Genomic DNA, 27,716 nt, shown 5'->3' with positions numbered 1-27,716 from the left:
CAGGGGCTGGGGCCCAAGGAGCAGGGAAAGGAACAGGCAAAGACAGAGGCAGAGGGCTGAGGCTGGAACCTGGGCAGTGGGGGCTGGGGTGGGGTGGGGTTGGAACCACAGCTGGGCCCTGGGGCTTGAAACAGGGCTCCGGGCCAAGGCCAAGGTGGGAAGGAGGCATGGGAGGGGGCTGCTGCCCCTCCCACCCTTTCCTTGGCCACCTCAAGTGGGGTGGAGTCCAGATATTTATTTATTTTTAAAGAATTTTATTTTATGTTTAAAGATTATATTTATTTGACAGAGAGAGAAAGAGAGAGAGACAACAAGCAGGGGGAACAGGAGCAGCAGACTCTCCACTGAGCAGGGAGCCCGACGTGGGGCTTGATCCCAGGACCCCGGGATCACGCCCTGAGCCGAAGACAGACGCTTCACCGACTGAGCCACCCAGGCGCCCCCAGATATTTCTCAAAGCAAAATCATTTTCATTGCGATGAGGCTCAAAGCAAGGTATGCTAAAGCCTAAGGTAACAAAGGCTTCAGGTAACAAAACTGAACCCTTTAATTTCTTTTTCGACCCTCACAACTGTCCTGTGAGGTGTGGCCCTGTGAGGTGTGGGAGGGGGTTTTCCTCTTGCTCACCTGGGAGGAGGCCGAGGCTCAGGGAGGGCGAAAGCTTAGCCAGAGTCGCCCCTGCTTGCCAAGCAGAGCTTGTGGGGCACCAGTGCCTCTGACCTCAGGGCACTTGCTGGTGGGGGGCAGGGCGCCCTCAGAGTCCGTGTGTCACTCCCTGGCAGGCCCCTCCCCAGCCTTGCCTTCCTTGCAGAGAGGAGGTAAGGTGACTTTGACAGTATGGTGTTCTCCTGGGTAGAGGGGCGCTGTGACCTCGTCTTGCCCAGACAGCTGGGGGGTCAGAGGGCCGCCACGGTGACCAGGTGATCAGGGCAGCGCTGACCTTGCCTGTCGTCTGGGAGCTGCCATCAAGCACCCAGGCCTCCCTTATAACCAAAGCTGGGGTCTTCGGATTTAAATTTCAGCTCCCTAACTCGTTTTTTTAAAGATTTTTTTTTTAAGATTTTATTTATTTATTTGAGAGAGAGAGAACGAGAGGTGGGGAGGGGCAGAGGGAGAGAGAGAGAGAGAGAGAGAGAGAAGCAGGCTCCCTGCTGAGCAGAAAGTCCCCTGTGGGGCTCCATCCCAGGACCGAGAGATCATGACCTGAGCTGAAGGCAGGCACTTAACCGACTGAACCACTCAGGCGCCCCAAGATTTTTCTTATATTTAAGTAATCCCTACAACCAACATGGGCTCGAACTTACAACCCTGAGATCCAGAGTCGTGTGTTCTACGGACTGAGCCAGCAGGTGCCCCTAAACCTCAGTTCTATTCAGACCCAACTTCCTGACCTTAAGTTCCAGCCACAACCCTTCCTACCCTCCCTAGTGAAGAGATGGCCTTGATGCTGATGTAGCCTTTAGTTCCTCTATCTCCCACCCCTCTCCTCCTCTTCCTCCTCCCCACCCTTTCCCTGGCACCTGTTTTCCCTTCTCTATCCCCTCCATGCCTCTCCCTCCCCTATCCTCCCATGTACCTCCCAGCTGTCCTCAGCTCTTCCCTTCCCTTTTCTCTTCTCCTGTGCTCCACCCCCTGCAGGTGGCAGCTCCTAGGTCACGGGCCTCTCCTACCAGGGCACATGGCTTATCCCTGAGCCGGCCCCTCCTAGTGGGGTGCAGGCAGGCTCAAGGAGCCTACTGGGTGGAGGGGAGAAGGTACGCATGCCGCAAGTGCAGGGCTCCCTGTGTGGATCTGGGCTTCAGGAGGCCTTAGGTGCTGGGGAAGGGCAAGGGTGCTCACCCCAGCTCACCTACCAGCACCAGTGCCGGGCACCCAAGGGACGGCGGCATGAGCCAATCAGGGCGGATGCGTTGCTGGATGCCAGGAGCTTGGAGCAGGCGCTGGGGGCTCTGAAGGACATGGTGTGAGGGGCTGGGTCCCAGTCAGCTGCTTCCCTGATCAGAGGGACACAGGGCTGTCTGCTGATTTTCCAGATCAGGGGAGTGGGCTATTTCTGTGTGTGTGTTAAAATACATACGACAGGGGCACCTGGGTGGCACAGCGGTTAAACGTCTGCCTTCGGCGCAGGGTGTGATCCCGGCGTTCTGGGATCGAGCCCCACATCAGGCTCCTCTGCTATGAGCCTGCTTCTTCCTCTCCCACTCCTCCTGCTTGTGTTCCCTCTCTCGCTGGCTGTCTCTCTCTCTGTCAAATAAATAAATAAAATCTTAAAATAAAATAAAATAAAATAAAATAAAATAAAATACATACAATACAACATACAATCTACCAACTGAACCGTTTTTAAGAGCACCGTTTAGCAGCACTAAGTACACCGCAGTGGTGAGCAACCGTCTCCGCCATCCATCTCCAGGACCTTTCCACCTTCCCAAACTGAACCCCATTGATCACTAATCCACCCAGCCCCTGGCAACCACCTTCTACTCTCACTCCACCCTGGCTGCTCTCCAGGGCTCTCCCTGGCCCTACCATCGCCCACATGCCCTGCACCATTCTTTCTCTCCCCTTGCTTGACCCAGCTGCTGCCGCCACTCTGCGCGCACCACCATTTGCTCCAGTCCCAGGCCCCCGTGCCCTGATGTTCACGTCGGCTCTGCCCTTGCCCACCGGGAAGTCTCCACCTCCCTCTTCCTCCTTCTTGGGTCCAGCAGGTGCTCCGGATCCTGCCCTGACACCGCTCTGGAGAAGGCCGCCCCTCCAATGGCCTTCTCTTATTTCTCACTCAAGTTGACCTTTCTATACTGTTTGATGCTCCTGGCCACTGTCCCCTCCTCCTGTTGTGACATTTTCTTTTCTCTTGGCCCCCGGGAGAGAGTGGGAGAACACAGGCTTTGGAACCCTCAGAGATCTGGGTTCCAATTCTAACTCCGCCCTTTACTGGCCTGGATTCTGGGCATATCATTCCCTGACATGGAGTCTCAGTTTCCTTATCTCTAAGACAGGACAAATCATACACATCTGGAAGGGCTGTTTGAGGGTCAAGTGAGCTAATGTGTATCGTGCCCGTCCTGAGCCCGGCAATGTGGGGGCGTCCAGATCCACAGCCTCCTTTCCCCTCTGCTCCTTTACGGCTATTGACTCCTCCCTCCTGTTCCTGAGATGGAAGGGCTCCCTGCAGCTCTGTCTTTGTTTTCTTCTCTTGCTCTGGCCCTCACCCATCTAAGAATTTAGATAGCGCTTTTTCTCTCTAGTCTACCTCTCTCCTGAGTTTCACGTCCGCAATTCCTGGTGGAAGTCTCCACTTGGGTGCTCGCCGCTGGCCTCCTGCCTTGGGTGACGGCCGCCTTCTCCCTTGGGTGCCCAGGTTCAGAAGCTCTGAGTCATCTTGGACTTTTCTTACTTCCTCTCCCCTTCCACAGGTAAGCACTCATCCTGTCCTTTATCTGCCCTCTGAAATGCCACTCAGACCTCCCCTCTTCCATGGTTCCAGCCTTCATCACCTCTCCCTTGGATGGTAGCTGTGAAGTCTCCACTATCTTCTGGGCCACCTTCTATTTCTTTCTTTCTTTCTTTCTTTCTTTCTTTCTTTCTTTCTTTCTTCCTTCCTTCCTTCCTTCCTTCCTTCCTTCCTTCCTTCCTTCCTTCTTTCTTCTTTCTTTCTTTCTTTCTTTCTTTCTTTCTTTCTTTCTTTCTTTCTTTCTTTCTTTCTTTCTTCTTTCTATTTGTCAGAGAGAGAGGGAGAGAGAGTGCACAAGCAGGGGGAGCTGCAGCAGGCAGAGGGAGAAGCAGGCTCCCCGCTGAGCAAGGAGCCCAATGCAGGACTCCATCCCAGGACCCTGGGATCATGACCTGAGCCAAAGGCAGATGTTTAACCAACTGAGCCACCCAAGTGTCCCTCATTCCTCCTTCTTCCTCCCTCTCTCCCTCCCTCCCTCCTTCCTTCCTTCCTTTTTTCCCTCTTTCAAGTTTTTTTTTTCTTTTTTTAAGTAATCCCTACACCCAACATGGGGGTTGAACTCATGACCCCGAGATCAATAGTTGCATGCGTGGGGCGCCTGGATGGCTCAGTCACTTAAGCATCCAACTCTGTCTCAGCTCAGGTCATGATCTCATGGTCTTGACATTGAGCCCCGCGTGGGGCTCCATGCTCAGTGTGGAGTCTGCTTGAGATTCTTTCTCTCTCTTCCTCTGCCCCTCCCACTCGTGCTCTCTCTCTTTCTCTAAAATAAATCTTAAAAAAAAAAAAAAAGAGTCACGTGCTCTTCTGACTGAGCCAGCCAGGCACACCTCCTCCTTATTTCAATGTAAACCCAACCCCAAGATCACTCACCCCTTCCCAAAACTCTCCACCACTCCCCACTGCCTTTAGGACATTCCCAACCTTGGGGCATCCAGCTGGCTCAACTGGTAGAGCATGGGACTCTTTGATCTTAGGGTCATGGGTTTGAGCCCCATATTGGGCATAGAGTTTGCTTGAAGCAAAACAAAACAACATAGCCTTCTAGGTCCTCAATAGTCCTATCACGTAGACTCCCTGCTTTCTAATTTTTAAAAATTTTAAATTTAAATTTTGTTTTTTAGGGAGAGAGAGCTCACTCACACACTAGCAGCAGGAGAGGGACAAAAGGAGAGGGAGAGAGCAAATCTTAAGCAGGCCCCTGTCCAGCAGCCTGATGCAAGATGCGAGGCTCAATCTAACGACTTAGATCACGACCCAAACCCAAATCAAGAGGCGCTTAACCAACTGAGCCACCCGGATGCCCCAAGACTCTCTGCTTTTTGCTTCATCTATTGTTTTGTGAAGTATTCCAAAGCAAATACAGATATGACATTTCACTCTTAAATATTTTACTATGCATCTTTTTTTAGTATTCATCTTTAAAAAATAGAGTAATTTTCGTATATAATTATACTATCATCATAGCTAACAAAATTATATTTTCTCATGTCTTATTCTCAGTCTATATTCAAATTTCCTCAGTTGTTCCCAGAATGTCTTTCACAGTTCGTTTGTTCAGACAAAGATTTAATCAAAGACCAAGCATTATACTCAGTTGTTATGTGTCTAAAGTTTCTCAATCTTGACTTCAGACCACTTTCCCGTCCATTTTTCGCCACATCCTTCCTGAACCCTTTGAGCTAGCCAACCCCAGCCTGCCATTGACTTTGAAAACTACTTTTTTATACTTGGCTCTTTCCCTGTCTCTGGAACTGAGAGCTTGATTCTTTATTCTCTCAAGTCACCTCAGTACCACCCACCTTTGTGATAGGAAGTCTGTTCTTTTCCCTGTGGTGCAGGGGCAGCACCTGTCCCTCCCTCTGAGACTGTCTACCTTCCACCGGGGCATTCTGTTTTCACGGTGTGGGCTCGGCTCTGTCTGCTGGCAGAGGGCAGGGCCACTGTCTCCCATGCCTCCCGTGCACCCCCTGCCCCCCATCTCCTGTGTGTAGCACATGCCTGGCATCTAGCGGCAGCACAATAAAGAAACTGGTGATACTCCTTCTTTCAGCATCTTCGCTCCTCTTCTGCTGCCTGCCTACTGTGATAACTGGGTGCAAGGTCCAGAATGGGCTTGGTGTGCCTTGCTGGAAGGTTGTGATCCTGGAAACTGGTTCTTAGCCCAGCCCAGATCTCTTTCCTTTTGCTCTTGCAGTTTCTTTCCTCTTTGTGTACACATACAAAGACTCAGGAAGTGGTTCTTAAGTCTGGACCATAAGAACCTAAGGGGTGGGGCCCAGGCGGGTGTAGCAGGAGTAATGGCTGGTTCTGTCCTTGGCCTGTTCACACAACTCCTGGGAACCACCATGGCACACAATGGAGGGAGGCAGCTTGAGGCTGCCCCCTCCCCCTTCCAGCCTTCACCTGGCTTTTCCCCTGGGATGTGACATGCTGCCTGCTAGAATGGGATGGGGAAATCCAGAAGCTATATCCGTGCGCGTTTCAGTGTCCCCCCCCCCTTCCCCCGCCCCTCCACCTGGTAAGAGGCTGATCCAGGAGTGGTGGAAGCTTAGACCTTGTCCACCCTTCCCCAGAGGTAGGGACCCGACTCTGGCTTCCTCCTGTCCTCAGCCCACTACTCCGGAGCCCCAGAAAATGGAGAAGGGACTAACAGAGGGGGGACAGGAACACCCACTCTAGAATGCTGGGGGACTCCCAGGATGCGAGGCCAGGGACTTTCTGAAGTGTTTATTCGGGACCCACCCGATCCCAGGGAGCTAACAGCGCCCTCTGCCGACTCGGGGACGAGAGCGGGGGGCTTCCGCAGAGATGGGAGCCAGAGCAGAGGAGTGGGCTCCGGATGGAGGATGAGGCGGCCTCTTGAGGACCACCTCGCCACCTTGCCGCAGCTCCGGGCCGCTCTCCCCACCTCGGCTCGCACACGCTTCCTCCGCTTTCGGGCAGAAGCAGGCGCCGCTGGGTCCCGCCCTCCCGGCCCGAGGTGGCACGGGGACCGGGGCACCAGAAGGACCCCAAACACCCTGAGGTCCTGTCCTCGGCGCCTTCCCTTTGCGGGGGTGGGCGCTGCCTTCCGGGTAGGGGCTACGTGGCCCTGGCCGGGCGGGGGGCTCGGCCCTCCCCTCGCCGGCCGGGTGACTCAGGCCGCAGCTGCTCCCGCGTCACATGAGGGAGGCAGGCGGCCACTGGGCGGAGGAGGCGGCGGGGGAGGGGGCTGCGGCTGGAGGCCGGGGCGGGGCCGCGCGGCGGGCGGGGCGGGAGCCGGGGGGGCGCCGCTAGAGAGCCCCTGAGCCGCGGCGGGAGAGCAGCGCACAGCCTCGGGGAGCCCAGGTGAGGCCGCGGGGCCCACGGCCGGCCTCGGTCTGGGCGGGATGTCGCGGGCAGCTCCCTCCGCTGGGGCTCGCCGCGGTCCCCGAAGATCCGCCGCGCTCCCAGGCGCTCCCGAGGCCCTCGCAACTTTGCAAAGTTGCCTGGGCGGGGTGTGGTGGGGGGCCGGCTGCGCTTGTGTTTGTGGGGAGGTCAGAGCGCGGGGGAAGGAGGCTGGGGCTCGCGCTTGGGCCGAGGACCGTTTGTAGGGGCTGGCTGGCTAGGGAGGGGGTGTTGAACGCCGGGGGGGCTGGAGGGCTGAGGGTGGGCGTCGGGCTCCGGCCTCGGTCCGCGCGCCGCGGGATCGGGCCCGGGATGCGGCGGGGCGGGTCCGGGCCTCGCGGCGGTCGCCGCCACCCCTCTCCAGCCTGGGAGAAGAGGGGGCTGGGAGACGTGGATCTGACCGCGGGTTTCCGGGTGGGAGGGGCCGGGAATGGGGGCCGCGCAGGGAAGGCCTCGAGGGCCGGCAGGGAGCACGGAAACCGAGGTCCCCCCTCGGCCGGTTCTCACCCCCCTGCGCTCCCCTCTACCCCAGGCCCGGCAGTCATGGCGGTGGAAGGAGGAATGAAATGTGTCAAGTTCTTGCTCTACGTTCTTCTGCTGGCCTTCTGCGTGAGTGGGAAGGGGGACGCTGGGGGCGCGCGGGCAGGGTGCGGGGAGACCTGGATCCGGAGGGGTGGGGGCCGAGGGGCCGAGAATGAAGGAAGGCAGCTGGAGACCAGATGTGGAAGGAGAGCCCGGGGAACGAGCCGAAGACAGCATGGCCACCCCACCCCCTCCAGCTTTCGGGGTCCTCGGAGGCTCGTTTGGCCCAAGAATGGACAGCGTGGGTGCGCAGCACCCTCCCCCTCAACCCCTTCTGGCCCTTCCTGTCTGGTGACCCAACCACTTGTGATACCGGGCCATGGGGCAACCAGCCAACGGCCGGCCGGGGTCTGATAGCTATCGCCGTGGGGCTTCCCTCTCCTTCCCACCCTTCCCTACCCTCTCCCTTACCCCTCATCCTTCTTCACTCCTCTCAGCTGCCTGGGGTTGGGGAAGGGCTCTGCCTACCTCAGTTTGCTCCTGTCCTGGGCTCTTGGCTTCAGAGGCTCTTGTTTGTCCAGGAAGGGGCCCAGCACTCCTGCTTCTTTTTCTTCTCCCTTCTCCCTGGCCTAGTGGGCCTGAGGAACCCTAGTCACAGCTGATGAGGATGGGGCGGGTGCTGGACCATAGTGAGAGCACAGTTCTGGGAGCCTTAGAGGCCCATAGGAAGCACCACTCTAGGTGAGGAATATGTGCCCTGGGGTCAAGGCTTTCTGGGAGCTTCTCTTTTGGCATTTGATCAAACTGTGGGGCAAATATGGGTCATCCTCCTCCCCCGCAATCAGGCTTCCTGGAGGGGTGAGAATCTGTCTCTCTGGGACGGGGCTGAGGTTGTGTCCTGGGTGTACCCACTACTCTAGCATGGAGGGCGGATGGGTTGTGGGTCTGGCCTCACCCTGACCTGCCCTCCTCACAGGCCTGTGCAGTGGGACTGATCGCCGTGGGTGTAGGGGCCCAGCTGGTCCTGAGTCAGACCATTATCCAGGGGGCCACGCCTGGCTCCCTGTTGCCCGTGGTCATCATCGCAGTGGGTGCCTTCCTCTTCCTGGTGGCCTTTGTGGGCTGCTGTGGGGCCTGCAAGGAGAACTACTGTCTTATGATCACGGTGAGCAGGGTGTGGGGCCAGCGTGGGACTGCACAGAGGGCACTTCTACGAAGGGGGCTCCTGAGGTGAAGTGGGGTGGGTGGGTGCGGAAAACCTTTCTTAGTGAACTAGAGGCTGGCTGGGCCACAGCAGGCCACCCTCACCAAGACTGCAAACCTGACCCCTGTCCACTGTGCCTGCAGTTTGCCATCTTCCTGTCTCTCATCATGCTGGTGGAGGTGGCTGCAGCCATTGCTGGCTATGTGTTTAGAGACAAGGTAAGCAGGGCAAAGGGGAGGGCCCCACCTCAGAGGTCTGGCTGCTCTGGGATGCGTGTGCCCTGAAGTTTGACCTCAACAATGCGCCTTCCTATTCCCAGGTGATGTTAGAATTTAATAAGGACTTCCGGCAGCAGATGCAGAATTATCGGAAAGACAACCACACGACTTCGGCCCTGGACAAGATGCAGGAAGATGTGAGTGAGGTTGCTGGGAGCAGGGGTAGTGGGGGAAGATTCTTATCTTCATATTGAAGGTGGAGGTTCACATAATAACCTTCTACTCCGTATTTCTCTTCTCCTGCAGTTTAAATGCTGCGGGGCAGCTAACTACACGGACTGGGAGAGCGTCCCTGTCATGTCCAAGGGCCAAGTCCCTGACTCCTGCTGCATCAATGTCACGAAGGACTGCGGGGTTTCTTTCAATGTGAAGAATATCTACCCTGAGGTAGGGAAGAAGCTGAGGTACCAGGGGACTTGGGAAACCTGGGAAATGTTTCGAGGGTTGAGAGGGGCCAGGGGTGGAGTGGAGAGGGTTGGGGCACTGGGAGGGGGAGGAGATCTGGGAGTGCTAGGGGTAGGGTGAAAGGTACAGAGAGTAGGGGAGAGACAGAGGGACCAGGCGAAGGTGGGTGGAAGGGTTCTGATTATGTTCTTGCTTTGCGTGCCTCTACCTTCAGGGCTGTGTGGAGAAGATTGGGGGCTGGCTGAGGAGCAACGTGCTGGTGGTGGCTGCAGCAGCCCTGGGCATTGCCTTTGTGGAGGTGAGAGGCACCCTTGGGACTCATTCTGGGGCATCTGGGCAATAGGGGCAGTGGGAGAAGGGTGCTGGGGAAGTCCTGGCCTAGGGACGGGGGCCCTGGTTGTGTCTGGGGTCTCGTGGGTGGGCCTGGGATACTTTGCCTTTCTCCACCCCTCTATCTTTACTTTTAGGTACTGGGAATTGTCTTTGCCTGCTGCCTCGTGAAGAGTATCCGAAGTGGCTATGAAGTGATGTAGGGGGTCGGGTCTCTTTAACCCCCTCATCTAAGGGAGTGGGGTAGTACACTCCAGGTTTTTCAATTAAACGGATTATTTTTTCAGACTGAAACAAATATAGTCTGTTTGTCTTTAAGAGTGGTACTTTCTCCTTTCCTTCTCACCCGTGTTCCTGTCCTCTGGGACCTTGTTCTATATGCACCTCGGGAAGGAAAGGTGTGTTTTGGGGGGGTGTTTGGGAAAGGTGGATTTTGCTGAAGGCGTTGGTGCGGCTGGCAGTGGAAGTGGGCATCTGGAGGAGGCTGGGGCCCCTTGCCCTCCCTGTCTCCTAGTCCTGTGCTACCAGGTTTGGTGCTAGAATATTCATGAAGGCATCTCCTGCAAAAGTTAAAGGGATTCCCCACAGAGGCCCTGCCTGGGAGAGGCCAGCCCAGATCTACCACGGACATCTCTTCCCTGGTGGTCTGCCCACCTCTGAGGGCCTAGCAGCTCCCTCCCTCAACAGAGGGGATCCGGCTCCTGTTAGGGTGGTGATAAGTTGTTACGACACCTTTGTGGCCAGTATCCATTCTTCTTCTTTTTTTTTTTTTTTTTAAAGATTTTATTTATTTATTTGACAGAGATAGAGACAGCCAGCGAGAGAGGGAACACAAGCAGGGGGAGTGGGAGAGGAAGAAGCAGGCTCATAGCGGAGGAGCCTGATGTGGGGCTTGATCCCGTAACGCTGGGATCACGCCCTGAGCTGAAGGCAGACGCTTAACCGCTGTGCCACCCAGGCGCCCCCCATTCTTCTTAGATTAGATAAGAGGACAATTTAGGGGTTCCTGGGTGGCTTGATTGGTTGAGCGTCCGACTCTTGACTTTGACTCAGGTCTTGATCACAGGGCATGAGACCCTCATGTCAGGCACCCCACTCAGTGGGGAGTCTGCTTGAGATTCTCTCCCTCTGCCCCCTCTCCCGCCTTGCACACTTTCTCTCAAATAAATAATAAATCTATCTAAAAAAAAAAAAAAGAGAGGGGGCACCTGAGTGGCTCAGTCAGTTAAGCATCCTGTCTTCAGCTCAGGTCATGACCTCAGGGTGCTGGGATTGAGCCACGAGTCAGGCTCCCTGCTCAGAGGGGAGTCTGCTGCTCCCTTGCCTCTCACCCGTGCTCTCTCTCTTGCTTGCTCTATCTCAAATAAATAAAATCTTTAAAAATAAGGAGAGGGGACAATTTAAGTGGGTATTGCCTTTTTTCCCCATGGAATCCTCCCAGCCTGGTCCTGTCCCCTCTTCACCACCTTCCCTCCTTCCCAAGAAAAATAGCTAGTGGCCATTTGCACTCTAAACACTGAACTGCAACTTTACTCCTTGTAGAAAATAAAGGCGATGTCCAACAGTGCCCTCTGGTGGCCATTCCAGGTGCAGCTTCAAAGAGCACCTATAGATAGATGCAATACAGCCTGCGGGTGGAGGGTGGCGCCCAGTTGCTGCTAGTGGTTTCGCAGGCACTAAACCGGCCAGTGACCCTGGGCTTTAAGTCACCCTGAGGTTAGCACTTAAATGGGGTTAGTCTCCCACTGGGCAACTTCATTTCTGCCCATCTAGTGTTTTGTTTGTTTAACAAGACACATTTATTGAGCACTTATTTCGTGCCAGGCCTCAGGCAGTATCAGGGTGGGGACAAACAATCTCTTGCTGGAAGGCTGGATTCAGCAGACCGCCTGGGCAGGTTTGGGAAGGACCCAGGTGAGCACAGCGTCCACCAGGCTGGCTGGCAGGTAGGAGGCCGGCAGCCAGAGCAGCTTAGCGTCCCAGCCTGGGCTGTACCGGGTTCTCGGGTGGCGAGCAGTCAGGGCGTGCTCCAGGCACCTGCTCACCTTGGTCAGGTCCGGGTCACTGATCAGGTTCATGACGCGCTGCTGCACTTCCAAGTCTGCATCCCAGGAGGTGGTTGTAATCAACGTCCCTTCCCACTCCAACCCATCTCAGGCCCTATCTTCTGGCTTCTGGAGCGGTCCCCAGCAGGGGTCAGAGGGATCCTTGGTCCCTCCGCAGTTTGGCAAGTGGAAGGTTCCACATGGCCTGGGTGGTGTTCTGTGGCGTCCCATTCACCCTCGCCTCCTCCCATAGGACCTCCTCCATAGGACGGGCCTTTCTGGCACTCTCCTTTCCCTTCGTATGCCCCTGTGTGGGCCCAGATACTCACATCTGGTGAGGAAGGCCTCCCCATAGAGGGCCTGTGTGGTGGGAGGTAGCCGTGCCCAGCACTCCTGCAGCGTGTCCTCCAAACACTTGAGATTTGTCACAGAGGTCTGGAAGAAGCCAGGCTCCACGATGGAGACTCGGACCCCAAAATGAGCCACATCCCGCCTGGATGGGGATAGAGGGAGGTTTCTGGGTTCTTGCCTTTATAGGAAAGGGACCCTTGGGGACATGGGTGTGGGGGCTAAAATGGGAAAGTTATCACAGGCTGGGGACCTGGGTCCTGAAGGTCAAAGGGATCCCTGCTGTCCTGGGAAGGGGGCAGGTGGGCCAGTTATTTTCGAGATTTGTTTTCCTTTGTACTCTAAGATCTAGAATGGGGGGGTCAGTAAACTTCTTCTTAAAGGGACAGACAATAAGTATTTTTGGCAACACAGGCCTAAAAATTAATGATTTCAGGTAGGTACTTACATAACCATTTACAATGTAACTATTTAAAATGTAAACACCAGGGGCACCTGAGTGGCTCAGTCGGTTGGGGATCCGACTCTTGATTTTGGCTTGGGTGGTGATCTCGGGGTCATGGGATCAAGCCTTGTGGCAGTGTGGAGGCCACTTGAGATTCTCCTCCCTCTGCCCCTCCCCCCCCCGTGCATGCGCGTGTGCTCTCTCAAATAAATAATCTTTTACTACCCCACAGGGTAGTAAACAACACAGGGTTGAGTCCTGGGTGCTGGACGTGAAGGGTGTAGACTGGTATTTGCTGAGACTACAGAGACACGTCTAACCCCCCTTGACATGGATGCAGAAATCCAAGTATAAAGTATGTGTTCCATGATGCTGATTGGAAAAGTAAAAGACCAAGGGATAGGGACAAAAAGTATATGAAATTCTTTGCTGAGTGAGGGTGACGAAGGCAGGCTTCCTACAGAAAGTGGGCTGGCTGGGGGCACGTGTACTGCTCCAAATTCGGGACCGCCTGGGTGGTACTTGTCAAGTCTCCTTTGTGCTCTCATGGGACTTTGAGTATTATTGTTTAATTTAAAAAAATTTTTTTAAAGATTTTATTTATTTGAGAGAGAGAGAGCATTAGAGAGAGAGCAAGCACAAGTCGGGGGCAGAGGGAGAAGCAGGCTTCCCTCTGAGCAGGGAGCCCAACGTGAGGCTCGATCCAAGGACCCTGAGATCATGACTTGAGCCGAAGGCAGACGCTTAACGGAAAGAGCCCCCCAGGTGCCCCGAACATTACTGTTTAAAGATGAAGGGCAGGAGAACAGAAAGATGAGGGGCAAGCCGACCTGGGGTAAGTCCCAGTGCTTCCACTAACTAGTTGTGCGGTCTTGGGTTAGTTATGTTACCCTGCAGATATTAATGCCTATCCCTTAGAGGGTTGCTGGGAGAAATAAAGGAGAAAATGTTCTGTAAAGTACTAGCTCATCACAAGTAATAGTTACTACTAATCATACTAGGGGCGCCTGGGTGGCTCAGTTAAGCGTCTGCCTTCGGCTCAGGATCCTGGGACTGAGCCCCAATCGGGCTCCCTGCTCAGGGGGGAGCCTGCTTCTCCCTCTCCCTCTCCCCCTCCCTCTGCTTCTGCTCCCTTGTGTGTGCGCGCATGCTCTCTCTCTCTCCAATAAAAAAAAATCCTACTAATAATGCTAGCAGACTTCTTGGGGCATTGTCTATGTGCCAGGCTCTGTGGGGGCCTTACACATACCTCATTTCACTCCCAGCACCCATGAGGCAGGTCTTCTCATCCTCATTTAACAGATGAGGAATAAACTGTGGTAAAGAGAGGTAACCTCTCAAGGTCACGAAGCTCCCATGACAGGAGGCTGGGGTTCGAACCCACAAAGTTGAGCCCTAAACTGTCTCCTCCTCAGGATCCCACTATGCTGTGTTTTCATCATCTCTGCAGGGCAGCCCAGGGCTCGGCACCCCTCACCTCAGGCTGTCAGAGAAGGCCTCCAGGCCAAACTTGGAGACACAGTAGCCCCCGCCATTGGCTGCCAGGCGACCCAGAACACTGGTGACGTTGACCACCCGGCCCCGGGCCCGCTGCAGCAGTGGCAGCAGGGCGAGGGTGACGCCGACGGGACCCAGTGTATTCACGTTCAGCACCCGACGGAAATCATTCTGTGTGAGCCACGGTGTGGGCCCGATGATCCCGGCCACACCAGCGTTATTCACCAGACCAAAAAGCCCTGTGGAGAGAGGAGACAGACACCACAGGGTAGGTAAGGCATTCCGGCACTCTCTCCCCGGATCACTGCTCCTTCCCCACGCAGTCCCTCCAACTTCAAGCAGCCTGCCAGTGGGCCTAGTGGCTACTCACCTGCTTCCCCGACGTGTGTTTCCACCCACTTGGCTGCCCGCTGGACACTCTGGGGATCAGTAACATCCAGCAGGGTGGTGTGGAGGCGGGAGGAGGCCACCCGCTGTAGGTCCTCTGCCCCCGAGGGGGTCAGGCAGCTGGCCAGGACTCGGAAGCCTCTCTGGTCCAGTCTCAGTGACAAAAGCCGCCCGAAGCCTGAGTCGCAGCCGGTGATGAAGATGAAAGCGTCGCTGGCGGGCAGGCTCTGGCGGTCCCTGAGCAACCACAGCGCCGCCCAGAGCAGGACTCCCAGCAGCAGAGGCAGCCACATGGCCAGAGCCCAAGTGACCTGCCGGTGGCAGCCGAGGCTGGGCAGGAAAACTTGTCTCGTTTACTCTGGTCTCAAACCCTGGCCCCTGAGAGCCTCCCTAGCTGGAAGCCTGGTCTGAGCAGACTGAGAAATTATCTGCTTGGCAGGTAACTGGCACACTCTGGCTCACGCAAGCAGAGAAAAGACCCAGGCCGACCCTGTATCTGTGGCTACCTTAATAAAGCCGGTGAGCCGGGGCCGGGGTGCAGACTCCGGCTCGGGAGCAGAGGAATCCGGTTGGCTTTCCCCTCTCCTGCTAGGCCAGCGACATCTGAATTCTCTGCGTGTAAACTGGGCCTTATTTTTGGAAACACGTACAGGGCCAAGAGCCCTGCGCTTTCGTCCTGTTGGCCCCAAACTTACTGTGTGATGCTGAGTGTCTCCGAACCTGTTTTCTATTCTACCCGTGGGGCCAATGCCCACCGCAGCCCACCTGGCAGCTGTGGAGGGTCCACGGGGATCATGTGTGAGGAAGCACTTGAAAAGCTTACGGCTTTGACTTACCAACACGTGTGATACCAGGAGCGCCCCTCAGAGCGCCCAGCTCCCGGTGCCCTGCTCAGCTCCTCGGGGCAAAGCTAGCAGGCGGCACAACGCCTGAAGCTCCTTGTTTCGCTCGTTTGAGAGACTTTGCTCCCAGTCTTTCCAGGCTCCACACTAGCTACAGCTAATGCCAAAGTCCGCAGCGGGTGGCCTGGGTCCCAGAAGTATTAAGTGTGTGGGTGGGGTGGGGGAGGGGCTGGGAGGAGGAGCCCGGGAAGCTGGAGCCCGGTGGTCGAAGCCAAGGCTTGGCACAGGCCAGGCGTGCCCAGGCCCCCTTCTTGGCTGTCTTTTCCAGCTGGGGTGCCTGACCGCCTCTGTCACGGATGACCAGGAGGAGGGATATGTCAAGGATGGCAGCTGCCCCTCTCTGTTGGTGATCCTGGACCTGCCGCTCCTCCTCCTCCTTCCAAGCCCCAAAGCGCCCCCATGCCCAAGAACTAATCTCCAACCTGGTCCGGACTCATGACACTGCTTAGCACCAGGCTGGGAGAGGCCACGAGCACGTGGAGAGGCAGAGAGCCAGAGCCGGGACCAAGCCTGCTCCCTGGTGTATTTCTCCTCTGCAGGAAACCAAAGTCCTGAGTCAGGAAGCTTGGGGCAGGGCCCACTAGCCTTCCGGGTGGAGGTGTGGGCAACTTCTGCCCTCTGCTTACGCAGCACGCACCTGCACCAGCCTGAAGAGGAAAAGAGGGGTGGGGCAGTAGGAGGATGCTGGCTCCACCCTTTACCCAAAAGCTAACTGTCACTTAGGGAAACGGTCTTTGAATCATCTACTCCTACCCACCGTCCTGGGCTCATAGCTCTTTGAAACATACCACAGAGAAACGGAGGCTTGTGTTTTATTCTTGGCCTGTCAGCTTCCCCCATGGGGGAGGTAGGAGGGGCGGGGTAGAGGGAAGGGAAGAGGGGCTAGGAGGGGGCAGACTGCAGCTGCCCTTTGTACACATATTCCAGTGCGGTGGCAATGGTGCGCATGTCCAGCTCGATGCTCCGCGCCCAGTTCTCCACATCCCCGATTTCCTGGGAAGGGGAGGAGGAGGGAGGCTGGTAATCAGGGTGTACAGAGTGTGGTGCTATGGAGACAGATGGGAGCACTTTCCATCCATCCCCCAGAAAAGGCTTTGCTTGAACCCACCAACTACTTTTCTCTCTCTAGCCTCTCTGACACTGGGGCCATCGACAGCATTTCTGGGACCATCCCCACTTCCTTTTTTTTTTAAAAAGATTTTATTTATTTATCTGTCAGAGAGAGCGCACAAGCAGGGAGAGCAGCAGGCTTCCCACTGAGCAGAGAGCCCGATGTGGGACTCGATCCCAGCACCCTGGGATCATGACCCGCGCCAAAGGCAGATGCTTAACTGACTAAGCCACCCAGGCACCCCTCCCCACTTCCTTTTTAACCTGAGGCCTGAGCTGACGTGCATGGAGGCAGTCAACAGGGTCCCAGTGATGTAGGGAGTGTGGCCCACCTTGAGTGCCTGATTGAAGTTCTCCACCATCCCGATCCACTGGCCTGTTTGCTTGGCAAACTGGGCAGCCTGGACCTGTAGGGTCTTCACCTCATGGTCCAGCTTTCTCTGGTTCATGTAGGCCTGGGCCACACTAGAGGTTGAAAGAGGGATGAGATCAGCTGACCCAGCTGGTGGGGAGTGGTCTCCAGGACTAACATTCCACTGCCACGGTGGGAGGGGAGCCAGCAGCCAGACTGAGGAAAACCTCATGATTTTGGCCATTCTTGGATGTGCTGCAAATGACCACCGTTCATGCAAATGAACCAGCTTCTTCCTCCCACTCCCAGCATTCCCAGGAAAGCCTAGCTGGGAGCTGACTGAGAATTTACCATCTCCTACCCCTCAAAGGAATTCCTAGAGCTGGGTGAGAGAAGGGAGGATCAACCTGGAGGGAATATCCCTGGGGAAGAAGCTGGGAGGGTAAAGGGGGCCCAGAGAAGCGGGGAAAATCCAGCAGCAGGGACACATCCGGCTGTGCTTGGAAGCCGAGGGATCTGTGCAAGAAGCTGGGAAGGGAAATTGGGCCCCTCCCTGAATCTGGGGTGGGATGGGAGAGCAGCCCCCCTCCCCAGGAGCTCAGGGTCAAGAGAAGATATCCCAGGGGCTGCTTCTTGGCTCTCTCTCCCCACCCTTCTCCTTTCGCCCACACAGATGAAGGAAACACACACACACACACACACACACACACACACACACACACACACAATCTCTCCCTCCCTCCTTTTCTTCCTTTTGCTCTAGGCAGTTTTTCTTTTCTCCTCAATCAAGATTGGCTGCAGCTACCATTAACGCCATGAGGTCGCAATCCCCAACCCCCTCTCCTGCCCCCCTTCCCCCAATCTCCCCATCCCACAACAACTGTTCTCTCTCATTGGCTGGTGAGTCTTTGACTTCCCATCCTAAACCTCTAGGTCATCTGGGAGACTCCGCATCCGGGGCCCACCCCCCACTGGAATCTGTGAGGGCTGGAGGGGGCAAGGGGTTGGGGTGGGTGGAGAGAATGGGAAGGACACCTGACAGGGGCTGAGATAGACTGAGCCTTTGTTTTCCTTTCCAGGGAATGAGAGGACCCGTGGGCAGCAACACAAAACCCTTTCTAATCTGGCTTTGGCTTAGCTGTCCTCTAAGCTGGAAGAGGGGTGGCCCCTAGCAAAGGAAGAGCAGAGGGAGAAGCCTGGGCCAATCTCACAGCACGGCCCAAGTGGTGCCAACGTGGGAGGGAGGAAAGGGGGCAGACCCTCTCCTTTCTCTTTGGGAGATAGCTAGGCCATAGTAAGGGGCAGCATAGAGGCTGAAACAGTAAAGCAGGGGGCCCCCCAATGCTTTAAGACAGTCCCCTGGCAGTTCCTAAAATCCTACTTCTTCCTGTTGACCTCCCGCTTCCACAGTGATTGAAGGGAGAGGTCTGGAGGGGAGGGAGATCAGAGGCCCCAACCACAGCCTTCTTGTCCCCCAGTCCTCCCCAGAGATGAGTAATGAAGATGACAGTCCCTGCATGGCTTACTTGGGTGACTCAAGTCTCTGGATTCACAACCAAGCTATTGTTGGGGTGGAAGGCATCATACTGCCCCTTTTTTTCCAGTCATCATCTCAGCACTCTTCTGGTCACTCAGGGTCAAGAGACAGTATTCTTTGCTCCTTCCCAAGTCTCTGGTTGTTACTGGAGTCCTCCTATAGGACTGGCGCAGGGGATGGTCTCTGGAGACCCAGAAGGAAGGGCCCGGCCGGCCTGGCTCTGCTACAGCTCCTGGCCGAGGTTCTGCCCTTCCCCTCACCAGCTGTGCCATCTCTTTCCTGCCAGCTGCTCCCCAGGCCTGCCAGAGGGTGGGCGGTAGAGAAGGAGAGGGTGGCAAGTTCTGGTGAAGGAGGGTGCTCTCCCTCCTGCTGACTTGGAGGGATGAAGGGAAGTGGCAGATGGCATCAAGTTGTGAGGTTATTGTGGGGAGGGGGGAATCTGGCTGCTTCTCCAACCACTGCAGCTGCTGCTCCTTGTGCAACGTTAGGGGTCAGAGCTGACTCAAGCCTCTCCCCATAAAGTTAAGCTGGGGGAGGGGAGGGAATGAATGGACCATCTCATCCCCTCAACAGCAGTCTGAGGGCTGGACCTTGCCAATGCCTAAACTTGGGGGGGGGGGTGTTGATGGGAAGAGGTTCATACCCCACATTGAGGTGATCCACCAAAGCTTCTGTCAGGCAGGTCGCTGCAGTGATAGCCTCTCGCCTCCTCTTCTCTGGGGATGGGGGGAAAAGGGATTGGAGTGGAGACTCGGTTTTTTGAAGGGCGGTGCTAGAGGGTCGCCACCCATTAATTACTATCCCGCTAGTTGCAGGAACATCTCAACTAATCTCACAGTGCCGGAGCTGAAAAGGACCTTGCAAAACATAAGGCAAGCCTTTTCATTTCATTGTTTTTAAATTTTTTTATTAAAAAAATTGTTTTTTCTAAGCCTTTTCATTTTAGAGGTGAGTTAAGTGGTACCCTGGGAACGGAAGCGACTCGCCCAGGGACGCTAACGAGTCAGTGGCGGCGCCCGGGACTCCAGACCCCGGCACCATTTTCCCACTATCCTGGCTTGAGGATTGGTAACTCCCGGATTCTCAGGCCAGATCCTGGAAGGGCGCCACCCCCATTTCCGTGGTTTCAGGCCTCCAAGAATCTCCTCTCAGTCGGGCCCCAACACCCTCCTCCCTCAGGAGCGTCCCTTCCCACTATCGGGACGAGAGGCGCCCTGGGCCAATCGGCACAGCGCTGATCCACGCGCAGGGGCGGGCCGAGGATGCGGGGAGACTGGACGTGGGGGGCGTTACCGGAGGGGGGGGCGCGCAGTGTTGCCACAGGGACCAGAGCCCGTTGGCTAGGGAACGGGATTTCCAAAAGAGCGCCCCCACCCCCTCCCCGACGCCCACCAGCCCGCGTCCTTCCCTGGATCTAGGCCGTTACTCGAGGTCCAGGCTCCGGGCTGAGGCTAGGCCGCGGCGGAAAAGAAAACGGTGGACGGGACGATCGGCTCACCCTGCAGCTCCTTGCGCTCGTTCTGTTTGGCCTGGTGTTCTTTCAGCAGCCGGGACAGCATGGTCGCAACGGGCTGGGGGCTGGGCGCGCCCGGCCCCCTCCGACTCCGGGAGCTGGAACCCGCACCGCGGCTCCCCCGGGGCCCGGGTCACGTGACTGCAATGTCACGTGAGGCCAGGACCGCCCCCTTTTAAGAAGGGGGTGGAGGTTATAGAAGATCTTGGCTTTGAACCGAGGAATTGGTAGAGGGTTAGGGGAAAGTGAGCTCTGGTCTTTTTGGGGGGCTCCCTTTTTGGTGAGTGTTGAAAGTTTTCTTTAGTACCCATTTTGCCGAGCCCGTTTTGATCGTCTCCTTGGGATCTCAGGGCTCCCGGGAGGGTCGGTACCGCCGGGTTGTGCATCATTGTTCCGTTATTGGGGGAGCAGAGGCTCCCTGGACTCATTGATATTCTTTTCCTTTCCTCGCCTTTCCCTCCTGGCAGCTCTGGTCGGTTCTCCATTGATTCCCAGCACCCTCCCTATGGGAGGCAATGCTTTCCTCTCTTTTCCAGCCCCTTCGCTTCTCACCGCCCTGCCAAGATCCCTCAGCTCTGGGTGATCACTGCAGAGAAGCAGCATTTTCGGCATCTCAAGCGGCCTCTTAGGGAGCTTTGCTAATTTGGCTGGCTATGTGTGGTGAATGTATAATCCCATCTCTGTCCTTTTGTGGTCAGGGAATGCGAACCCTTTCAGTCTTACCAGAAGAGTAAGTGCAGCTGTCACAGTAAAAGGTAAATCATACAACACCTCTGAACCGAAGAGAAACGCTTCCGGGATTAACTCCAACGAGAAAAAATGATAAACATCACCAACATGTTCTTGCTACTGCCATCATCTCTCTCGGTGCACCGCGCGCTAACGAGCCGAGTGTCTCTGGGCAAATGGCTTACGCTCTGGATTTTGGTTTTCTCCTAGTAAAATAAGGGGATTGGATTACATCAGCAGTTCTCAGCCCTGGCTAAACATTAGAACGGCCTGGGGAAGTTTTTAAAAATGCCCTGGCCTTAGACTGAGTAACTAGATCTCTAAGGAGTGGAGCCCAAGCATAAGTATTTTTTAAAAAGTTGTTCAGCTGCATCGGAGCGTTGGCGAATCACTGGACTAAGCCACATCTAAGGCTGTTTCCAACTATGGCATTCTCTCATTTTATGATTCAGTTACATAGTAGAAAATTGGCTTCATGATATATACTTACGGGGAAGAGAAACAGGTGCTGATTTAGAATAAAACTTTCTTGAATTTTCTGAGAAAGAGTTGAGGATTACCGATTGAGTCATTCAACTATTTGCAGAGTAGCATCGTAAATCCTGGGAGGTGTGCAACGGTGAAAGGATTAGTGAATGAAATGGTTAAGTGGTAGCATAAAGCAGAACGTTAAATGCCACCAGGATAAAAATTCTGAATAAAACTGTTGGATACTGCATATGTATATGTCTATGCTTATATGTGTACTAGAACTTATTTTTTCCAACATTTCCTGCGTCCTTACCATGGGCCAAACACTTCACACGTATTCATTCATTTAATCCCTAGAACTATGGTGTGAATTATGGTTGCCCTCAATTTTCAGATGGGGAATCTGAGGTACAGAGCAGTTGAGTAATAGAGCTGATAAGTGGTGGGGCTAGGATACAAACCCAGGCTGTCTGACTCCAGAGCCTGGGTGTAACCACTGCCCTATGCTGCGCAAACCATGGGGCAGACCCCAGGAGGGGAGGCTCTGTGTCTCGTCACTATGCCCTTCTAGCTTGTGGGCACAGTTGAAGGGAATCCTGGTAGGGGAGGAGTGTTTGGGAAGAAGCTCTGCTCCAGTGAGGGGTTGATCAATAGAAGCGGGAAGAGTGAGAGCATCACTGGGCAGCCTAGTCCAGTCCTTGCCCCAACCCCCGCTTGGCTCCAGCTTCCCACTGCAGTGAGCAAGCAAAATAGAAGCACATTCGAAGATGCTGGGTGCCTCACTCCCTGAGCCGTGGGGCCTGGGAGAGAAGAGCAGGGCTTGGAGGGGGTACCAGAAAATGGATCCTTGGGGATGTGAAACAGAGGGCAGGGGCTAATGAGGGGGGTTGGTGTTGGGGGTTTTGGTGGTGAGTTTGTGAATGTTAAGATTAGGCTGACTCAGGGAGAGTGCCAGCCCATCCTGTATTACCCTCACCCCACTGGCACAACTGCCTGACATTTTCACAATCAGTAGAGAGACTGCCAGGAATCTGCAGACATCAGCCCTGCCCCCCTCCTCACACACTGGCTGTTCCTTTGCCCTAGAGCTGGGCAGAGGACATGGGTACCTCTGTCTGGGGACCCCAGCTGATCTCTCCAGAGTCATCCTCCAGATGCTCTTTTTCTAGGCTTCTGCTGCTCACTGTGTAACTTCAGTTTCTGCTGAGTTGAAGCTCAGCTCCCCACCCGCCTTTGGTTGAGATGGACACAAGTTGCATGAATCTCTGGAGAATGACTCTTGACATTTGAAATCTCTTTCTGCCTGCATCTCCGTACACTCCCCCCGCCCCGATTATTTTCTCTTAGAATGAATGAATGCAACTCCATGCTCCTTTCCTCCCCCACTCATTTCCTTGTTCTTTTGAGGTCTCTTTCTGAGTTAGCTTTACTTAGCAAGCTCTAAACTGAACGCCTTGGCCAAACACTAGGGCCGGAAGCAGCTGAGTTGTTAAGGGTTGGGTGAGGACCGAAGGAGAACATGGAGTGAATGGAGAAGGCTTCTCATACTGGGAAGCCTGGCTGGGTTTCAAGAGGGGGTTGCTGTTGGTGGTGTGGCCAAGTTCCAAATGTTGGCCTGAAGCCAGTGCTCAAAGAAAAGGGGCCCTCAAGACAGTCTAAATGGCTCCCTGTGGGAAGTGACCTCCCAGTCCTTCTCCAGAAAATGCATGGGTTTCCCTTGGATCCTCAAAGACGAGAGCAGTCAAGTCATTTCTCCAGCGATTCCTCTCAATCACATTTATATTCTCTCTCTCCCAGCCACTCCCGCAGTTCAAGCTTTGGCTACAGCCAGAATTTGGAGGCAGGCAGAAGGATTACAGTGCTGGAGAGGTGGGTGGGGTGAGAAAGTCCTCATGTTGTGTGTGTTGGGGAGGAAGAGGCTGACCCTGGGACATATGCTCCAAGGCTCTGCTGCCAGATGAGGTGGAGGGAGAAGTTAACCCTGCGATGTGTTCTGGAAGTGTTTGCTTGTAAGCTAGAGGCAGCAGCTGGAAAATGTGTAATCTGGGGAAGCCGAAAAACAGGGATCCCAGATGGAGGCAAAGAAGGTTGTTAGAGGGGGAAGGGGCTGGAGAAAGACTCAGCTTCCACTTGGATAGGGCTGAAGCCTTTGCTGGGCCTGGACATTAATCAATTTTTAAAATTATTTTGAAATAGTTACAGACTCAGAGGAAGTTGCAAAAATAGTACATGGAGTCCTGTGTACCCTTCACCCAGCTTCCCTCACTGGTGACATCTGATAGGACTGTAGCACAGTATCAAATCCAGAAGCTGACATAAGGACACTGGTCACTAGCTTACAGGCCTTATTCAGTTTTCATCAGTGTTCTACGTGCATTCGTTCGTGTGTGTCAGGGTGCGCGCGCGTGGGTAGTTCTAAGCAGTTTTATCCTGTGTATAGATTTGAATAACTATCACCAAAATCAAGATACAGATCTCTTCATTACCACAAAGGAGCTTCCCGTGTTGTCTTTATCTTTTTTTTTTTTTGGCATTTATTTATTTATCTTATTTTTTAAAAGATTTTATTTATTTATTTGAGAGAGAGAGTGAGCACAAGCCGGGGGAGAGGGGCACAGGGAGAGGAAGAAGCAGACTCCCTGCGGAGCAGGGAGCCCAGATTTGGGGCTGGATCCCAGGATCCCGGGATCATGACCTGAGCTGAAGGCAGACACTTAACAAACTGGGCCACCCAGGCACCCCTATTTATTTATTTTTGAAGTATAATTAACACACGATGTTATGTTAGTTTCAGGTGTAATGTGCTATCTTTTTTTTTTTTAAAAGATTTTATTTATTTATTTGACAGAGATAGAGACAGCCAGCGAGAGAGGGAACACAAGCAGGGGGGTAGGAGAGGAAGAAGCAGGCTCATAGCGGAGGAGCCTGATGTGGGGCTCGATCCCATAACGCCAGGATCACGCCCTGAGCCGAAGGCAGACGCTTAACCGCTGTGCCACCCAGGCGCCCCTGTAATGTGCTATCTTTTTATACTCACCTCCTCTCATCCCTGTCTCCTGGCAATCACTAATCTGTTTGTCATCTCTATAGTTTTTTTTCCTAAAATTTTATTTATTCATTTGACAGAAAGAGAGAGAGAAAGAGAGAGAACAAGCAGGGGGAGCAGCAGAGGGAGAGGGAGAAGTAGGCTCTCTGCTGAGTGGGGAGCCCAATGTGGGGCTCGATCCCAGGACCCTGGGATCATGACCTGAGCCGAAGGCAGACGCTTAACCAATTGAGCCACCCAGGCGCCCCATCTCTATAGTTTTAATTGGTTTTAATTTCATGAATTTCCAAACTCTTGACTCAAATACAAGAAGTTCTTGGCAGGTTGTTTATTCAAACATTGAGCTTCATTCTCCAGATCCCTCAACTTCTTCATTCTGCACCCCTCTTTCACCTACAACATTGTTCCCCATTCCAACAATCTGGTCTCACTTCTCCTTTAGGGAAAATTGACATGTCTAAATTTACTGGTCTAGGACTCTTACATCCCCCGCCCTCCTTGCCCCACTATTTATAGCCAGGCTAATTTTGGGCAGCCTCTCTCTCTCTTTTTCCTGCTCCTTCCTCCTGTGGCGGGTGAGATGACTTCTCAAATATTTGGGCAGAGGAGGTCAGAAGCAGATTCTTGGCATCTGATTTCAGCCTTGGATTTAGCAGGAGCCAGCTTGGTGAAGACGAAGGGAGGCAGAAGCTGCAGGTGCAGAGAGGAAGGCAGCTGGGTCTGTAAAGGCATTTGACCCTGGTTGGACATCTCGGCTCAGAATCAGGAGTCCTGGGTTCCATACTGATTTTACTACTCTGCCTTCTCATATCAGCTCTACTGTCTGGGGCTCTGAATAGAAAAGGGACAGAGAGGGCAGATTTGGGGGATAATAAAAGGATCCTGGTGCTGGCTTGTTGGTAGCACATGTGCTTCCTCGATAGCCCCGAGTTAGAGGTGTGCTAGTCCCCTGGAGGGCATGTCTCCAGTGTAGTGTTGCAAAAACGGAGGCCCAAATCTTCAAATGTATAGTAACTTACCCAGGGCAAGGATTGTCCCAGGGTCAGCAGAGTGAGAGCCTACCTTTCTGTTTGTTTTTAAAAGTATAATTTTGGAAAAAGAAATAAGAGAGACAAAGGGAGCGTGGGAAGAGAAATTGGGTAGGGCGCTTTGGGGCTTTTAAGGAAGGGAGGGAGAAGAGAAAATATTTTTTAAAAACAGTTCATATTTAAGTAATCTCGCCACCCAATGTGGGGCTCAACCTTATGACCCTGAGATTAAGAGTTGCATGCTCTACTGACCACACTGGCAAGACACCGCATGAGAAGAGAAAATCTTAAGGATAGGATAGAGTTGGAGGGACAAAGACAACATTAGAGACACTGAGAAATCTTTGGAGGAGGGTTCCATGTGATAGAAGCAAGAAAGGGGACAAAAATAGAGTTTGGGATGAGAAAAAAACAGTAGTGAGAGGGAAGGGAAAGATGGACAGCTGGATATACACTAGAGGAGGTGGGAGCAAGGGAGGTTCCAGTTGTGCCAAATTATTTCCTATCTCTCCTCCTGGCCCCGTTTCTGGATTGGAGTTATAAATAGCAGAGGGTTGGAAAATGTCTCCCCTCCCTTTGCTTCAGCCTGGGGGAAGGGAGAGGAAGAGAGACAGGCTTGCGGGTCCCTGTGGAGATCCTTGCGAAGCCCCACCCAGATCCCCGCCTGGACCAGCCCGGGTCGCGGCCTTCTCCAATCCTTTCCCGTCAGAGGGTGGGAAACGGACAGTTCAGGGAGGGGGTCTAAGAGCCGAAGACATCGTTTCCATCTCTCTGCCTCTTGGGTCCAATCTTTTTCATCTTTGCCGTTGCCCTTCTTTGACCCCCCCCCACTCCCTTTTCCCCAGCTTAATTAATTTCCTCTTCCTCTATCAATCATCCTCGGTAATTTTTTCTCCCTTAATTCCACCCCCCCTTTTTTTGTAAGCGCTGTTCCCAAGGTGGGGCTGGAACTCACCATCCCGAGAGCAAGAGTCCCATGCTGTACGGACTGAGGCAGCCAGGAACCCCCCTTCCCCCCAAACCATTCCTTATTGATCAAACTCTTGCCCTTCTTTCTCCATCTCTTTTCTCTGTTTTCTTTCTACCTGCCTCCTTTGCTCTTCTCCCCGGACCTGCTGAGTTTCTCTCTCTCCTCTTGCTTCTGTCTTTTCCTCAGTTCTCCTCAATGCTGACGGTGTGGCTAGCAAAGCCGTCGTCACTGCTGGGCTCTGGGGATGGGATGGGATGGGGTGGGATGTGGTTTGATTCGAACAGCATGCTAGGCGCTCTACGTGACCATGGAGAGAAGGCAGCACCAAAGGTCCACACAGGACCCTGCCCTTTCATCTCCCCGTCTGCATCTCTCTTCCCAGACTCCTTTAGCCTCAAGCACTTCTCATTTCTTACCGTCCTTTCTTTTTTTCGGTCCCTTTCTATCTGTACTTCTCTCTCCCTCCCCATTCCCAGGCGCCGCCCCACCACTCGCGGGCCTGGGCAGGAGTAGGGAGAAGCGCCGGAGCGCGCAGGCGGGGGCGGGGCCGAAGCCGGGGTGGGGATCCTGGCGAGCCAGGCCCGTTCCCACCCGGAGTCGCCAGCTTGGACATCCCTTTGCGACGCCGCGAAGCCTCCACCTGCAGCGCGAGGGAGGGGCGGGGCCGAGGGCGGGGCCGGGGCGGTGCCCCTGGAGCGGAGGCAGGAGCCCGAGCGCTCGCCAGGGCTGCGGCTGCTGCAGTTGTCCTAGCGGGTGCTGGGGCAGAGGGCCGGCGGGAGACGGCTGGCGAGGAGAGAGATTGCGAGACACTTGAAAGACCTGCGACACTCGAGACCAGAGACCCGCTGTGGGAGACCTGCGGCTCCGGGCGCGAGCGAGTTTTCTTTCGCTCGTGGGGAGCGTGCCCGGGGTTCGCCGCATGGCCGGGACTCCGGGCGGTGTTTCTCGGGGCGCCCCCGGGATTTGTTACCTTCTTGGCTCCCTGCTGGCCGGACTGCTCGCCCCGCGGGCTGTCGCCTTCAATCTGGACGTGATGGGCGCCCTGCGCAAGGAGGGCGAGCCGGGTAGCCTCTTCGGCTTCTCGGTGGCTCTGCACCGGCAGTTGCAGCCCCGACCCCAGAGCTGGTGAGTCACCGCACCCGCCCAGAGTACCCGTGCCCGAACCACAGATTTCCCCCCAACCCCTCATCCCATCTCTCAGTCTTCCAAACCCACGACGACTCAGGCTATGCCCAGCTATCCCATACTTCAGCCTTGCCTTATCTGTCTTGACGTACCCTCAGGGCCTGAGACCCGGGGTCTTGCTTTGGGGAGAAGTTGGAGAGTGAGGTTCTTGCCTTGGCAGGTTTCCCCCAACTTGCGTCCTTGCTTCAGTCCCAGGGTCTGTGACTCCCCTCCTTTAGAGGGCTGGATTCCCTCAGGAAGGGGGACTGGACATCTTGTCTCTGCTTAGGGCAGGAGGAGAGGAAAAGGACAGAGAGGTTGAAGACACCATGGGATGGAGGGTAGACTCCAGAAATAACTTCCCGTCAGAGCATTGCCATGGGGTGGAATGAAGACAGTAGGACACTGGAGGCCAGGAGAGCCCTGCCATTTAATTCTGTGGCTCGAGACCACGGGAAGGTTGGAAGAGGACCTGGGAGGGTATGGCAACCTGTACTAGATGGTTTGATGATAGATTGGCAGGAAACAGAGCCCCAAAAGTTGTAGCAGCGGCAGCCCCAGCAGCAGCAGCAGCAGCAGCAGCAGCAGCAGCAGCAGCAGCAGCAGC

The 27,716-nt window shown here is 54.7% G+C and overlaps 4 protein-coding genes across 5 annotated transcripts in view; 2 read left to right on the top strand and 2 right to left on the bottom strand.

The window, feature by feature from the left end:
* Positions 1–6,460: 6,460 nt before the first annotated feature.
* CD63 (CD63 molecule) lies at positions 6,461–9,854 on the top strand. 2 transcript variants are annotated; one of them, XM_040637111.1, is made up of 8 exons: positions 6,461–6,485; positions 7,359–7,435; positions 8,325–8,513; positions 8,696–8,770; positions 8,872–8,967; positions 9,077–9,217; positions 9,450–9,533; positions 9,703–9,854. In XM_040637111.1, the coding sequence occupies exons 2-8, from the start codon at positions 7,370–7,372 to the stop codon at positions 9,766–9,768; spliced, it is 717 nt and encodes a 238-aa protein (XP_040493045.1). In that variant the 5' UTR covers positions 6,461–6,485; positions 7,359–7,369; the 3' UTR covers positions 9,769–9,854. The 2 variants fall into 2 exon arrangements, with proteins under 2 accessions (XP_040493045.1, XP_040493044.1); XM_040637110.1 differs by lacking the exon at positions 6,461–6,485 and adding an exon at positions 6,672–6,787.
* Positions 9,855–11,076: 1,222 nt separating this feature from the next.
* Positions 11,077–15,840, bottom strand: RDH5 (retinol dehydrogenase 5). The gene is made up of 4 exons (XM_008711988.2): positions 14,271–15,840; positions 13,881–14,139; positions 11,940–12,103; positions 11,077–11,666 (listed from the first exon to the last, which is right to left on the bottom strand). Exons 1-4 carry the CDS (start codon positions 14,578–14,580, stop codon positions 11,443–11,445), a joined length of 957 nt encoding a protein of 318 aa, XP_008710210.1. The 5' UTR covers positions 14,581–15,840; the 3' UTR covers positions 11,077–11,442.
* A 145-nt stretch (positions 15,841–15,985) lies between these two features.
* BLOC1S1 (biogenesis of lysosomal organelles complex 1 subunit 1) lies at positions 15,986–19,865 on the bottom strand. The gene is made up of 4 exons (XM_008712001.2): positions 19,687–19,865; positions 18,832–18,904; positions 16,632–16,764; positions 15,986–16,182 (listed from the first exon to the last, which is right to left on the bottom strand). Exons 1-4 carry the CDS (start codon positions 19,745–19,747, stop codon positions 16,072–16,074), a joined length of 378 nt encoding a protein of 125 aa, XP_008710223.1. The 5' UTR covers positions 19,748–19,865; the 3' UTR covers positions 15,986–16,071.
* Positions 19,866–26,761: 6,896 nt separating this feature from the next.
* The window catches only part of ITGA7 (integrin subunit alpha 7), a 20,797-nt gene continuing 19,842 nt past the window's right edge, over positions 26,762–27,716 (top strand). The window contains exon 1 of the mRNA XM_040637105.1: positions 26,762–27,070. Coding sequence (XP_040493039.1) covers positions 26,865–27,070 — 206 coding nt within the window. The 5' untranslated portion in view covers positions 26,762–26,864. The remainder of the gene's footprint in view (positions 27,071–27,716) is intronic.

This window comes from Ursus maritimus, unplaced genomic scaffold, assembly GCF_017311325.1.
Source record: "Ursus maritimus isolate PB19 unplaced genomic scaffold, ASM1731132v1 scaffold_21, whole genome shotgun sequence".
NCBI lineage: Eukaryota > Metazoa > Chordata > Mammalia > Carnivora > Ursidae > Ursus > Ursus maritimus.
The sequence above is the reverse complement of the archived record's forward strand: the minus strand, read 5'-3'. Positions and strand labels throughout refer to the sequence as shown.